This window comes from Chelonoidis abingdonii, chromosome 25 (assembly GCF_003597395.2).
Source record: "Chelonoidis abingdonii isolate Lonesome George chromosome 25, CheloAbing_2.0, whole genome shotgun sequence".
In the NCBI taxonomy this organism is placed as follows: Eukaryota; Metazoa; Chordata; order Testudines; family Testudinidae; genus Chelonoidis; species Chelonoidis abingdonii.
The window spans coordinates 5,162,139-5,178,352 of NC_133793.1; the positions used below are offsets into that span (position 1 = coordinate 5,162,139).

At 44.2% G+C, this 16,214-nt stretch overlaps 1 protein-coding gene across 2 annotated transcripts in view; it reads left to right on the top strand.

The window, feature by feature from the left end:
• CSMD2 (CUB and Sushi multiple domains 2) overlaps nt 1-16,214 on the top strand; it is a 562,181-nt gene that overhangs the window by 421,443 nt on the left and 124,524 nt on the right. For both annotated transcript variants that reach the window (XM_032802693.2, XM_032802696.2), the window contains 5 exons: nt 2,523-2,636; nt 4,359-4,454; nt 7,691-7,894; nt 8,543-8,667; nt 14,509-14,605. In XM_032802693.2, coding sequence (XP_032658584.1) covers nt 2,523-2,636; nt 4,359-4,454; nt 7,691-7,894; nt 8,543-8,667; nt 14,509-14,605 — 636 coding nt within the window. The remainder of the gene's footprint in view (nt 1-2,522; nt 2,637-4,358; nt 4,455-7,690; nt 7,895-8,542; nt 8,668-14,508; nt 14,606-16,214) is intronic.

Sequence of the window (16,214 nt, forward strand, 5' to 3'; positions counted from 1 at the left end):
GACAGCAGCCTTCTTCAGAAGATGTCTGAGAGTGCAAATGTATTCAGCCCAAATATATGCTAAATTTTGTGCTAAAATTGTGTGTGTGTGTGAGAGAGAGAGAGAGGTATGAGTAAAAATCAATCTAGTGGCCCTTTAAAAATCTTTCAGAAAATAAGTGTTTGTTGAATGGCTATTTAGAAGGTAAGTATAGAACTGTTAGAACAACTGATAGAACTGATCTTCGCAATTCAGCCACTGTCAAGTGAAATACTATCACAGGCAGATAGAAATGTTGCCCCAGCAAGAATGATAATGCTTTCTGCCATTCTAATATGCACAATGAGGAGGTGCAGCCACTTGTACCATATTTAGACTGTCATATGAGAAAAGCCATCTCTCGCATGCAAAGCTCCCTTTGAGATGTTATTTTTCTTGTAGGCTTGTCGTGACCTTCATTTTGCTAAAGCTACTGCATGAAATATTGGAATCTGAGATTAGAGCAGAACTCTGTCTAGTGGGCGGGGGGAAGGGTTGGTGATTATTCTGCGATATCGACAGCGCTATGCCCTGATTCAGCAAAACAAGCTGGGCTGAATAGGTGTGGGAGTATTCACATGCTTAAGTACTTTGCTGAATCAGGGCCTAAATGCGCATCAGAGCCAGATTAAATCCATGCACCAACATTTTAGTTATAGACTCTGATGTTGCTTACTTTTGTACAGTGCCTGGATACCAGCATGATATGTACCTTGGAAACCCTTGAGACAGCTAGATGGATGGGTATTAATGTTGTTTAACATATTTTCTCTTTTTCAAAGTGAACTTAGGACTCATGAAACTTGCTGCACTGACAGCTCTGTAGAGTGAAGCCCTGTAAATTTTATTCCACAATGCAAGCTTCTGTAGGCTGCCGTGTTATATTGATCTACAATGGAGTCAGTTCCCATAGCCCTTGACACAGCAAGGTTGGATAAGGACACCCAGTTCTATCTGGGACTGAATTAGGGCTACCAACTTCTTCCCCTTAGTAGCTCGCACACAGCAATGACCTTCAGTCTTTACTGACTTGAAGTGGATTTGGACCCATGATCAAGCTGCGAAATACGCCATAGGTCGTTACCATTCCACAGTGCCATCCAGCCCCATTAAGGTGCTACTGTTGCTACTTTTTCTGATCCTTATGCATGAATCAGTAAAGTATCTAAGCAAAACGTCTTGATGAGCGTCCTGACTTCCTATCTACGTATGATGACTGCGAAGTTAGTTTCTTTCCCCCAAACACAGTGTTTCAATAGCTTCATTAAAAGTGAATGGGGAAACCGCTAGCAGCAAATTCTGCAGGAATCCTGTTTCCTTTCCTTTCCTGATTCTCCAGACTGCAGGTGTCAGGGGGCCGGCCCAGCCCCCTCGCAGTGTCCTAGCATGGAAGCCACTGTAAAACTGAATTTGAAAGTAACAAACGTTGCAGGTTGGTTGTTGATGAATTTCACAGTGAGGGACCTTACTGTTAGTGAATCTGTAGCTGGGCGTTTGCAACTTACAGATACACAGCTTGGGGAGTGGAGGGGAGGAATAGAGCCTTGGGTTCTTGAGGAAAATACTGTTGTATTTTGAAAAATTTACAAAAGTTACCCAAATCCACACACACCAACTTGAAAATTGCCTGATCATCTCATTATCCTTTTCCCATGGATGAGATGGTGGGTCATCTGAGTGCATTTACAAAATAAGCAGTAAAATGGGTAACACAGAGTGACTTCCTCATTGGCAGTCTCAGCAGAGGTGCCTAGGACTGACTGGAAATTCAACTATCTTTTCATCACCAGGAGGTGTCCTTCCAGAGCAGATGGGCTTGGGGCTGGAATTGGGCAGGGATGGTGTCCCTAGCCTCTGTTTGCCAGAACCTGGGATTGGGTGACAGGGGATGGATCACTTGATAATTGCCTGTTCTTTCATTCTTTCTGAAACACCTGGCATTGGCCATTGTCGGCAGACAGGATATTGGGCTAGATGAACCATTGGTCTGACTCAGTGTGGCCATTTTTATGTTATGTTCTCAATTAAGGGCTCAATTTTTTAATTTGAAAAAAATCTCACTCTAAGCATTTTGGGGCAGGGACCAGCTTTTTGTTTTGTGTTTGTATGGTGCCTACCACCATGGAGTTCTGGTCCAAGGCTTCTTAGTGCTATCAGAATACAAATAATAAATAATAATTGATCATTATCACTGGGTGAAATTATATACTCTGTGTTATGTAGCAGGCCAGACTAGACTCACCATAAGATGATCCCTTCTGGTCTATGAATCCTTGGTGAGCCAGCATTTTGGAAGCTTGCTGCTGCTCATGTTGTACCTGCTTTACGGATAAATAAGGGATTTCCATCTGAGGGGCTGACAATCGAGCACTTGTCTCTGGGTTCTCAAGACAGGCTGGAGGTACCTGAAGCTGAAGCATCTCAGCGTTGCAGGTTGGCTTTAGCTGAATTGCAGTGTGTTCCCTGTCTCTTGCCCTTATTGGTTCCATTCTCTCCATTCACAGTGGTTTTTGGGCAGTTCGCCTTCTTCCAGACAGCGCTCAATGATGTCATAGAAGTTCACGATGGACCCAACCAACACTCCCGGCTCCTCAGCTCGCTCTCCGGCTCTCACACAGGTAAGGATCAGTCACCGGTGCTGGCAGAGACGGAACGCCCTGTAATGATCGATGGGGCCTTGCCTCTCAAAATGTCATCGCACTGACTGATCAGTGACAAGCAACGAGCCCGGGCTATGGCGAATAGGGCAGCACTGCTAGCCGGTTGGGGTAAGTTGGGCAAGGCCCAGCGAGTATGTCTATGCTGCAGCTGGGAGTGATTCTTCCAGCTCAGTTACACAGACTCGTGCCAGCTTGACTGTGAACCTGGCCTGGGAGGCTCAGTTCCAGCTGCAGTGTCAGGGCCAGCTTCAGGCACCAGCTTAGCAAGCAGGTGCTTGGGACGGCCAATTCAAAGGGGCGGCACTTCGTCTGGTATCGAGGCGGCGCATCTGGGTCTTTGGCAGAAATTCGGCGGCGGGTCCCTCATTCCCTCTCTTCCTCTTTGAGCTGCTGCCGAATTGCCGCCGAAGACGAAGAGAGGGAGGACCCGCTGCTGAACTGCCGCAGAAGTGGTGCGGTTGAGCTGCCGCCGAAGTGCCACCAGTTGTCTCTTTTTTTTGTTTTTTTGCCGCTTGGAGCGGCAGAAAAGCTGGAGCTGGCCCTGGCAATAGAGAAGTGCCAAATGTGGCATGCTGGGAAATGGTTATTTAGAAACAGAGAGGGATTAATTCCTTCTGTTACGCACTGTGTACTCCAGTGCAGTGGCATGGAGGGGCTGTGAAAGCCCTTTAGCCAGCCAGGGGAGAATTCCTCCTGTGCAGGCATTGTATGAATGAGGCATAGGCTGCCCTGTACTCGGGCCCTTATAAGCCCTTTCAAAACGGGGTGGCAAGATCAAGGGAGAAAGAGGCCATAATGCAGACCATGATGGTAGATTCTGAGCAGTTCTAGATTGCTGAGCTCTTCATGGGCAGCTCCGGCATGGCTGCTGTAACTTAGACCATCTTCCTGGTTTCCTGAAGTGATGCTGGAGGCCGATTCAATTCTCAGCCAACACAAAATCACATTTCCCTGCAGAAAGTGATTGCAATGTCTCTCCCCTCATAGCTGATGTTATCTTCCAACTGAACATTGCCTTCCTTTCATTTTCAGGACCCACCCATCCCTTGTTTGGCTTTAGCTTCCCAATGCTGTACTTAAGGAACTTGTTTCCTTGTCGTGTGTGTGGTGTGAGATCCCCATTAGTGGGTGATATAAGTCTAGGCCAAGACTGACCATTGATATGAGGTGCTTCATTTTGGGGAAGCCCAACTTGAAACACCTTAGAGGGGCCTGATTTTCAAAACACACTGAGAACTTGTCCTCATTGCTGATCACTTCTGAAAATCGTCACCAGGGACTAGACTTCTCAGGACAATGTTTTTGTAAGGTGTGCACCCTACCATTTTTTTTCCCTCCAAAATTTGAGTTTGGTTCTTTAAAAAAAGAAAATTAATATTTTTAAAAAAAATTGCAGCCGCGATTGCATTTTTTCTTCCTGAAAAAAAAACCCCACCATAGGCAACCCCCAGCTGTGCGGAGCCATGTGCTTCTACAGATAGATTCTCACTGATCCCTTGGTACAGTTAAAAATTGCTCTGTGTGTAAGGAAGACTCCTCCATGTCAGCTTCAGAAAACCTGTACCGTAGAAGTTTCCCACATTGAGAAGGTCTTAGCAGAAAGGTCTCAGTAAACCAGTTCCTTGGATGATGCTGTAATATGTGTTCGCCTGTCGTCTGTTTCCCTCTCTCCCTGTCTAGGTGAATCATTGCCCTTAGCCACCACCAATCAAATCCTCATTAAGTTCAGTGCCAAGGGTCAAGCAACTGCCAAAGGATTTCATTTTGCCTACCAAGGTAGGTGCAGTTGTGGTCCAGAGATACGTCCATGGTGAGTAAATATCTCACTGACATTGACAAGCACTTTTTTTTTCCAAATAGGTGGCTCAGATTTCAACCTGATCTTGCAAAGTCCTGAGCATCTTTGATCGCTCTTGTTTCAGTGGATTTGAGGGCAGGAGATCAGTGGAGTCAGGCACACAGGTTCAATTGTTTTGGTAGCTTGGAGAGAGGCCAAGCACATGGTTGGTTGTCTGTCTAATGCAAAAATGATTCATCCCATTCACCCTATTGAGCCGCAGTTCAGATTCATAGGAATCTCTGTTCCCGTCAGAGCAGAACGTGCTAGCCAGTGGACCCTTTTTTTTCAAAAACACGGATGGGCATCAAAGTCAGTTCTTGCTTCCCCATTTCCTGGTAGTTGTGTATGTGTAGGTGGGGATGCCTATTTGAAATCTGTTAGAGGGAGGGTGTGCAAGGCATCCTGAGTAAAACAAAACACACAGTGCACGGACATGCATCTCTCTGGACCGAATTAAAATCAACAAAAGCAAGTCACTAATGTGTTTGTAATCTTTGTTTTTCCCGCTCTTCCCAGCAATTCCCACCTGAAGTGCTAATAAATCTCAGTGCCACTGAGAGATGAAAATTCAGTGATATCTTATTCAGGAATAATCAGTGTTTTGACTTCTTTATTCCCACTGGGAGAAATTGCCCACTCACACAAAGGTCTGAGAGTCAGTCTCTCACCCCTTCGCTCTCTCCGAAGCTCAGCTATATCCCATACCATACAGCTCACAGGAGGATCATCCGCTAAGTGGCAGGAGCTCAGGCACTTACAGAAATAAGGGCAGTCCCTGGGTGGGCCCAACTGTCTTTTCTCTCCCTCGCTCTGTTGACAAGTATTCTTTTAAAAAGTTTCAATAACACATTCCATTGTTACAATCCATTACAATGAGACTCCTAGCAGCCTGAAAGAATCAAGTCAGTTTCCTCTCGGTTCCAATCCCAGCTCCACTGCTAGCTCAGGGTGGCTATGAACAGGTCACTTAGGGTGGAATTTGCCAGGGAGCCTAATCAAGTTGGGAGCCCTGTTCGCTTGAGCACTTTGAAAAACTCAGCCTATAAACTCTTTGTGCCTTGGTTTTCCCATTTGTAAAACAGAGGTAACAATACTGCCCTGCCTCGCAGAGGTGTTGTGAGGGGAAACACATCAGCACAAGAACACCTGAGATGGTGACAACAAAGAGGTTAAAGTATTCACGTGTGGATGTGACGGCACTTTTCATCATCAGTTGCACGCGCTATAGCCTCTTTCCTCTGTTGTTTGTATGGGTCTTTCACACAGGAGAGAAAAACCACCTTGAACTAATAGGAAAAGGTGATTGCAAACCCCCCAAAATTTTTCAGGGGGACCCAGGAGCCAGTGTTGTACCAGGAACTACTGTTAATTCATTTTTTAAAAAAGTCCAAATCTTTAGCTGATGGTGTCCATACATCACTGCGAACATGTTAAGTGCTAATTAAAGAAAGATTGTGTGCAAGGTCTCATGATTTGTGTGAACTGAATGATTCTTTCTGTGTGTCTCTAATAATAATGATAATACCAAGCTTTTTTATATAGCACTTTTCATCAGTAGATCTCAAAGCACTTCACAACCATTCCTATATTTTATTCTCACAACACTCCTGTGAGCTCGGGCAGTGCTATGATCCCCATTTCACAGATGGGTACTGAAGCACTGAGAAACTAAGGGACTCTCCCAAGGTCACACAGGAAGTCTGTGGCAGCACAGAGAAGTGAACCTGGGTCTCCCAAGCATGTTAGCACAAAGAGCCATTAGATTTGCCTACAGACACACAGGTGGGTGAATGCACAAACCATCAGAGCACAGTAGGGCTTTGCAGTGGGGATGCTTCCACTCAGGCTAAACTAATCCAGATGCTCAGATCTGAGTGCCAAACACTTGGGTTACCTGTGCAGTGAAGACGTAGCCAAAAAGACAGCCTCTGCCCTAAACAGCCTACAGCCTAACTGTGCATACTCAGTATGTACCCTTTAAAGTCAGAACCTATAATCCTGGGGCAAAATCTTTGCCTGATGTTCAGCGTAACATACATTTTTGTTTTGCAACCCTGTCTTGATCTAACTGTCATGCTGTCTGGAATGGCTCACAAGCAAGAATACCCCTCGGGCAAACTGTTAAGAGGTAGGACAGAAGCCCAAACTGGTTGTGAGTTCTGTAATTCGATTTCACCAACCAAGTAACAAGTGGTAAATTCCTCAGGTCCTACACAGCCTTAACATGGAGTCACGAACAGTCCTCTTGGGCATTCCGATCTATCTTGCCACCCAGGCAAGCTTGACTCTGTGACAGGTGGTCATTTTACCCAAAGAGAGAAAATATTGAGGTTACTCCCAATCCCAAAGGAGCAGTCACTTACCCCAGGTCAATTTGCACCTTTGATCTCACACCAAAGACAACGCTTGTAGCCAATCCTGTAACTAACTAAAGATTTGTTAAGTAGGAAAAAGAAATGAGTTATTTAAGAGGTTAAAACAGATAAATGTGCACACGCAAATGAGTTTCTGTCTTAGGTTTCAGATGGTGAAAGAGCTGCTGAAATATGCCAGTTCTATATGTCCATTAGGGCTAACCCAGGTTAATCCTGGGGATCTCTTGCTTATGTTTAGAAATCTTTGTCCGTTAGAGTCCAAACATCATAAAAACACCCTAATTCCTTCTGGTCTTGGAGTCCAAGCTGATGAGATGAGCACTTCTGCACCTAACCTCTTCATGGGTGGGGGGTGGGGGGGAGAAATTGACAAAGTTTCTGTTCCACAGTGGCCCATTTGGATTCAGTAGTCCTTCCTAATAGCCAGGTGATAACACCTTCTGTAGAAATCCGACATTTTGCATTAGGTGAAGCTTTCCCCCACCTCCTGTTTGATGAATTACATAGTTTCAGAACAAACATTTTAGTTATAGAGCGAACACTTGAGAATTACCTTATAGCATGGGATACAGATATTATAAGCAAGACTAATACAGGCAGTGTCCTACAAGCATGCCATGAAGTCTAAACACATTCTTATAACACTAATATCTGTTTTCACCGTACTAATCCACAGGCGAACCAAACTGTTTTCCAGCTAAGCATTAATCTGTGTTCAGAGAGCCTCAGGTCCTTGGCACCTGCTGGCTTCTGGTCTGCTAACATCACACTAACAGCTTCTCCCTCTGTGTTCAAAGCGGTTCCTCGCACCAGTGACACACAGTGCAGCTCCGTGCCGGAGCCCCGCTACGGGAGGAGGATTGGCAGTGATTTCGCTGTCGGGGCCATTGTCCGTTTCGAGTGCAGTGCTGGATATGCCCTCCAGGGCTCCCGGAGTATTGAATGCCTGACTATGCCGGGAGCATTAGCTCAGTGGAATGTCTCCGTGCCTACCTGTCTTGGTTTGTAAACCTGGTTCTGTGGGGGATTAAAAGGAAAGCAAGTTTCTCTGCATGCCTAGCTCTTTGTATTCCTTGTGGGAAAGCCCTATAGAAAGTCATGGAAAACCATCCTCTTTTTCTAGGGTTTTTTTTAATAGAATATTGAATTCTATGGGATGATTACTATGACCTTTAGAGAGGGTATCATTCTCTACTAAGGTCTTTGCTCCTGCTTGCCAGATGTGCCAGGGTAGTGCCCAGCAAAGCTGGCCTAAATGGGAGGGTATAAATGGGATTATGCCACCTTTCTTACCACCCTTCACAATGCTGGTGGCTGAAACAGGCCATGCTGTAAATTAGACCACCTGAAGGCTGCTCTAACTTACACCAAAAGATCATGGTTTCCGCACTGATCTGGATTGCTGAAATGTGGTGTACTCCTTCCCCATCCCCGCCAACCCCCAATTTGGGGCCAAAATCAGGTTCCCGTTGTGCTGGGTGCTGTGCTGTCAGGAACAAAGTTGCAACACAGATGGTTTTATTCACAAATCACTTTCTTAAGTAATCAACCAGTCTCAGGTACTTTTCTGCCCATACCCAGTGAAGTGTTGGTATTAAAGCTGAGCTCTTCCACATTCAAGTTCTCATTTGCTTTTGCTTTTTTTTCAGTGCCTTGTGGTGGAAACTTGACCGAGCGTAAAGGCACTGTCCTTTCCCCTGGCTTCCCTGAGCCCTACCTGAATAGCCTCAATTGTGTGTGGAAGATAACCGTCCCTGAAGGGGCAGGAATACAGGTACCATATTAAACAGCTGTCACTGCAGCGTGATGTTGAGAGAAGGAACATACTATATCTAGTGCACTTGTAGAGGTCCAGTACCATTATGTCGCTGCTACTCAGAGGTAGGAGATCAGTGGAATGCGTAATTCTTTTCTGGAATCAGACATTCATTTTCACCGAGGCTGGCAAGGTGGATGAGATTTCAGTGGGAGGATTACTACATGGGGAAGCTGGCTGGCAGAACTACAGAGGAATAATTAAAGCGCTATAGCTATGCTAGTATAACTCTCAGTGTAGATGCTCTATTCTGGAATAAAAGTGAGTCTTTGTTGATATAGCTTATGTTGCCTGGAGCAGCCGCATGGTGTGTAATGATGCAGGTTTAAGTCATATAAACTATATCAAAATAAATCATTTTTAGTCTGGTTTAGATTATCCGCACAGGGTCTGTACCGGCATAGCTATAGCAGTATAATTCTACCACTGTAGTTCTAGTAGTCAGTTTCTCCACGTAGTGAAGCCCTGTGTTTTGGTTTCTCTGGCACTTATCAGTCCTCTACAGAAACCCTGTAGAAGGTTGAGGCTGAGAATTAAATTCATTCAAAACACATCACAGAGACCAGTCCTTTAGATAAAGTTCCCATCCTCACAGGAAGGTATCTAGCTACATGTTATGCTGGCATCAATTGATGCCGATAAGATGGATTCATTTAATAGGGTTCATTCTTTGCACAAGTCTGATAATTGCTAGGCTTCTCTCTTCTTCTTTATACCATTTTATCTGCAGGGTTTTGTTTATTAAATGCTCTTATTTTTTTATCAGGAGTTAGGTTAATAGAGTTTTTTCCCCCTCTCTCTGCAACAATCATAGCTGTTGGCACACACAGTAAATATCCTTATGTCTTACTTTCATTACCCTGTCCCTATGTGCTGCAGATCTGCGTCTGACACGAAGCAACCAGGCTGCATTCTGATCTCTAGGACACCAGTGTAAATCTGAAATGATTCCATAGACTTCAGTGGAGTTACTTCAGATTTACAGTCATGTCACTGAGATTAGTATCTTGCCTGACCACGGCCTGTCACATCTGTGACAGTTTGTTAACAGGGGGAATGGAGGGGATAAGTACCCTGTGGCTTCTAAAGAGGCTGTCACTACTCCCAGACTGCAAATTCCTGCTCTTGTTTTGTATTTTAAGTCCAATTAACAGAATGTTTTGCAAAGGTGCAAAATGCATCACAGATTCCTTCCCACTCATCTGAAATGTTAGCCATTAATACAATCAAATTGCCGGAGGCTCCGTTTAAACATGTAAACAGTCGATACATTTTGCAAAATGTTTGGGACTCACATTCTCAAGAGGTGATAATTAATTCACTGATGTTTTTTAAAGTGATATCAATAGATTCCACCACTTTTAATGCAAAGCGTCAGTGGGAATGTTCTCAGCATGTGTAGGCAATCATTGTTTTTACATTCCTACACTGGGTATGGAAGGAAGTGAATAATAATGTAGGCTGATAAGAAAAAACGTGTCTTTCATTCATAAGTGCTCTCCCCGTGATTTCGTCTCCCCATCATTATGAAGCATCTAATAAACCCTCCCACAAACCATAGTGGGTAAAACTAGAAAAAGTAATATGAGGAAAATCAGGAAATAATCCAAAAGCCCTTTTTCCACTAAGGGTTTATCTACAGGGGGGCACTCAGGAAAGTTAAAGTGGATTAGTTAAACCTCACCAAACCCATGTGTCAAGTATCAGAGGGGTAACCGTGTTAGTCTGGATCTGTAAAAGCAGCAGAGAATCCTGTGGCACTGTATAGACTAACACACATTTTGGAGCATGAGCTTTCATGGGTGAATACCCACTTCATCAGATGCATGTAGTGGAAATTTCCAGGGGCAGGTATATATATGCAAGCAAGCTAGAGAGGATGAGGTTAGTTCAATCAGGGAGAATGAGGCCCTGTTCTAGCAGTTGAGATGTGAAAACCAAGGGAGGAGAAACTGGTTCTGTGCCCCATCCTCCCTGATTGAACTAACCTCATTATCTCTAGCTTGCTTGCATATATATACCTGCCCCTGGAAATTTCCACTACATGCATCTGACAAAGTGGGTATTCACCCATGAAAGCTCATGCTCCAAAACATCTGTCTATAAGGTGCCACAGGATTCTAAACCCATGTGGACACTCTTATTCAAAATTAAAGTGGCCTTAATTCAGTTTACTTTACTTCCAGAGTGAATTAAGATCACCTAAATTGAACAAAGCCAATTTGATTCTGAATACAAAATGTCCACACTGGACTTTAATTATAAATATATGGAGATGTACCTATCTCATAGAACCAGAAGGGACCCTGAAAGGTCATTGAGTCCAGCCCCCTGCCTTCACTAGCAGGACCAAGTACTGATTTTTGCCCAAGATCCTCAAGTGGCCACCTCAAGAATTAAACTCAAAACACTGGGTTTAGCAGGCCAATGCTCAAATCACTGAGCTATCCCTCCCCCTTTAACTAATCCACTTTAAATTCACCACTTTCCTTAATTTGGATTAATTATCCTGAGTGTCCCTGTGTAGACAAGCCCTAAAGGTGACCTGCAAAGAGGAAAAAAAATAAGTTTGGGTTTATGCACATGAGAAACAAAAATCATCTTGCCTCTAAGTGAGCATCAAGTCAATCATTTCCAAAAGCTTAACCAGCGCAGTTCGGCATCCAATACCATGGTGATGCGTAGGGCCCTACCCAATTCACAGTCCATTTTGGTCAATTTCACGGTCACAGGATTTTTAAAAATCATAAATTTCATGATTTCAGCTATTTAAATTTGAAATTTCACAGTGTTGTAATTGCAGGGGTCCTGACCAAAAAGGAGTTGTGGGAGGGTCGCAAGGTTATTGTAGGGTGGTTGCAGTTGCAGTACTGCTACCCTTACTTTTGCGCTGCTTCTGACAGTGGTGCTGCCTTCAGAGCTGGGTGTGCGGCCAACAGCTATTGCCTTCCGGCTGCCCAGCTCTGAAGGCAGCACAGAAGTAATTATGGAAATACCAGGACCCCCCAGTCTCCCCCATGGAATCTCTATAGAATAGGATAAAAGCACACAAAAGACCAGATTTCATGGAGGGAGACCAGATTTTGCGGTCCGTGATGCATTTTCATGGCCATGAATTTGGTGAGGCCCTAGTTATGAGTCATCAGCAAGGGACTGGCCCTTGGCCCCTCAGCACAGGCCTCTGCCACTTGAGCTAAAGAAATAACTCTGTTAGCCTGGAGCAGCACTTCTACCCATGCCACTCTTCACAGGGGGCCACAGTGCATTGCGCTAATGGTATGAGTGGGGATATGCATGATGAATAGATCCACAGCCCCTTCAGCTTTACCTCTGAAGACGCACATAGACCAAGGGGCAGAGATGTGAATCCAGATGACGTGACCCCTTGTGCCGAGGAGGCTGATGTTGATTTCTGATTCTTTTTCTCTGCTGGAAGTTTCTCAGCTGAAGAAAAGTTTGCAGGAGCCATTGGGCTTTGACAGGTGGAACATATCACCATGAAGTCTGCCTCCGGGAGCCATCAAGAAAAGTGATGCACTAAAGGCAGAACAAGAGCGATCACTCTGTTTGACCCACATAGAAGCAAAGCCAGCATCTAGTTATGCACCCCAAGGCGCTCTCTGCTCTGAGGTGCACCACAGTGTAACCAGAGCTACTTAGCCCTGAGCACCTCATGTGCCCCATCCCCCCAATTACCTCCTTTTGTGTGTGAAATGTTCAGAGTTATTAGATACTAATTTAAGTATCAGTTTACCCCCGTTCTGTACAACAATTAAAGGTTAAACAACTGTAAATCAGAGGAGGAGGCGAAACAAAAGCTTTCTTAGCAGCAACGAGTCAGCGGCGGGGGGGGGGTTATGTAATCAGTGCACCAGCTCGCACTTCTGCCATGGATTATTCATTCTGGGAACAAACCTTCCTGTGAATTAATTTCTATACATGGCAGAAAACAGATGCAGATCCCTCATGAATCCACATCAGTCTAGAATTAGAACCTTAAAATGTTTGTCTTAATAAACATAAATAAAGGAATTTTAAGACAGCAAATGAAACCCACTTTCCTTTGTAAAAATGTAAGTAATAATTGGGGTGCAATTATGCAGGCTGACAGGTATTGACTCTGTCAGTGGGATAGGTAATGGCTCCACAGGGCTCATTAGTATTCCAGCTAGATAGACTCGGTTTGTTTAAAAAAAATAAGGCTGCAGAGTTATTTTATCATTCAGAGTAAATCAAGCAGGAGAACAGGTTAAAATGCCAGAAATAATGCTTTGATTTTTTTTTTTTTAACTTTGCATTAGCAGGCAAAAAGAAGTCAGGTATTTGAACTGGATTTGTAAATGCAGCATGTAGGCATTTTAGAGGAAATGGGGATATTTTCATAGGATTTCCAGATGGGTGGGGGTGGGGGGGGTGTCTGGGAGCGTGTATGATTATATATAAATCAAGATTTGTCGTGTCTAAAAGTACCTGTAAGTGCTTAGTCCTGCAAATTGCCTCCTGCTGAGCTCAGTGCTTAAAAGAGTAATTTCATTGAATTTAACGGGACTTCTGCTGATCATAAGCATTGGGATTGGTAAGAAGTATTTACATCATCCAAGCGAATAGCAGCAATACGTATATGCAAGAGCCCTGGAAATGAGAGAGATTCTATCCAGCCAACCAAAATGCCCAAATGTGGGTACAAAATTCCATCAAGTTAGGCACCTAGGTAAATGGTCTGATTTTTGTCAGGGGCTTATAGCAACCATAGCCCCCATAGATTTGAATGGCAATTGTGGGCACACAACTCAGCACTTCTGCAAATCCAGACCTCTTGTATACGAGCCTAAATATGGGTTTAGGTGCCGGGAACTGTCTAAGAATGCTAAGGGTGCCCCACTGCCTTTGACTTTCAGTGGGAGGTGAGCCCCTAACTCTCTTAGGCTGCCTTGAAAATGCCAACCTAGAAGCACAGAGCAACTTGTTTCTCCAGCACTTTGAATTCCTTGTCCCTAGAAATACTATTAGAATCTGTCTGAAAAGGCATCAAGAGAAAAAAAAGTCTGCTGGTAATCACTGGAGGTGTTCTTGCCGAAGAATAGGAGCTATTTCAGAATGCAAATGCCGTATCAGCAGCTGTAGAAATTGTATTTATTTAGTGATTTTTGAAGCCCCTGCTCCTGGAGTCATGTGATTACATAAGAATCTCAGTTTTCATTTTTAAAGTAAATTTCCAGCACTTTTAGTTGTAGAGAAAAGTTTGTAAACAAGGCTAGAGTGCACCCAAAAGGCTCAGAAACTGAAGAAAAATATGAACTCACAATTAAAAATCATCATCATCGTGTCATGAGTTTTCACGCCATTCTTGTGATTTCTGATCACGGGACATTGGCATTACTGTACATGGGAGCATCTTCCTTCTGAAAACATCATATTTTAGGGTGAAAACGTACTGAACTCTGCAGGAATTTTGCCAAATTGAAGCAAAAGACCAGATCCTCAGCTAGTGCAAATCAGCTTCTGAAGTCAAAGGAGCTGTGCCAGGTTGCACCAGCTGATGATCAGGCCCAGTATATGGACTGATGCTTTCCAGTTTTGCTGTAATCATTTCACTCAGCCCAACCAGTGACATTCTGAGACTATAATTCTGTTAACTTTAGTAATGCATCATCACGGGCAGAGTGACCGTTCCTAGTGAGATCAAACCACGGGACACACTGTTATCTTTATTAATGGCTCCGTGGTTGGTATTATTTTTGCCTATTAACAACATAGGTACTGAATGAATGATATTCTTTTCTTTGTTTAATCTTTCAGATTCAAGTGATCAGTTTTGTCACTGAGCAGAACTGGGATTCCCTGGAAGTGTTTGATGGAGGGGATAATACGGTCACCATGCTGGGAAGTTTCTCTGGTAGGTGGCTATTTAAAGTCCTATTTGCAGTATTCAGCAAAGCACTTAAGCACAAATTTAATTTCCGTTGACTTCAACTGGACTACAGCACATGCTTAAAGATAAGCACACGTTTAAGTGCTTTGCAGGCTAGGGACGGATTTAAGCGTGTGCTTAAATGGGGCAGTGTGCTTTGCTGAACGGAGGCCTTGGGCTATGGTTGGCTTCAGAAGATGCCAGCAGAGAACCTTAAATATGGCACTGGCTGGTCACCTTTGTAGTAGTGTTAAGTTGGTAACAGCAGTACCATGTCCTCTTAGGGAAAATGGAGGAAAGTGGTCTAGTAAGTAGGACCTGGGAGTCTGGACTCTTGCCTCTTATGCTGCAGTGATGAGACTGACCTGTCACTTGGTGACCTGGAAAAGGTCAGTTAGTATTGCTGAATGTGTACCCATTTTCCAGCAACGTTCCAGTGTGCAGTAGCAACAGTGTAAATGCTAGTCTAGGGCATAGTGTTTATACCACCCTGCTTGTGAAAACCTGCTATAAATCCTGTCTGAACTAGCACTCTCACCATTGCTAGCATTTCTAAGCTGCACCATTGCTGGGTGCAAAACGTTGTGCTTTAGATAAGGCCTCTGTGTCTCACTTTTACTCATCTGTAAATTGGGTGCAATTCTATGGCACTTTCCCTAAACTGCTTTACCAACCCAGTGCTTGTAGAGTGTAAAGTCCAAGATTGCCGCCGCCTTTGTTAACAATGAAAACAGGAAAAAGAGTACATCAAAACTAACTCAAGCTTTCTCTCTAGACTTGGTTGCTAATATGGTTTCTCCCTCAGTATCACTCAGCCATCATCGTAGATCCTCTCATCCCAGAGAATGAGGTTACCTTACATCCAAATGGGTTAACAAGTCACCTGCATCACTGAGTCACCAGAACCCTTTTAACTCTTTCCCTGCAGAATTAACACCTGGGGGCAGTGTTTCTGGCAAAAACTTGCTGTCGGTTATTCACAGCATTGTGAGATTTAATTGATTAACTTTTTTCAATGCTTTGAGATCCTCAGATGAAAGGTTCTGGGTCAGATTCATAAAGAGTAGCGGTCACTGCGTCCAAGACTGCCCTTAGTCACATGTATCAGACAGAAACACTTGCACCTGCTAATGTAATAGCTAACAGACTCGGGATGGCGTAATGCACTCCTGGCTTCCCCAGCGACTCAAGCTCCACTCCCATTCCTCCTCATCACCAAGTCAATCTCTCAATCCCCCAGTCCGGCTGCTCTCTGGCCTGATAAGACTTTAGGTGATGAAATGTGTCTCTAGGCTTTGGAAACATCTTTTCCGACCATTCTTGGCTATTCCTCTGCTGGACTCATGAGAACCTGCTCAAACTGAGCGGGCTGTTAAATTAAAGGACTTTCTGTTCTCAGATTCTTCTCAGGTTTATGCAGCAAATCTCAGAATATAAAGGTGTGGTAATCTAGCCGTCCAGTCCCAGACCTGGACTTTAGTGTCCACCAATCTGGTCCTGTCCCAAACCTGGACTTTTGCGTCCAAAGTTTGGGGGCTTACCTGAAACTCCCCCAAGCTCACTACCAGCTTGGATATTCTCGCTGCCACCAGAT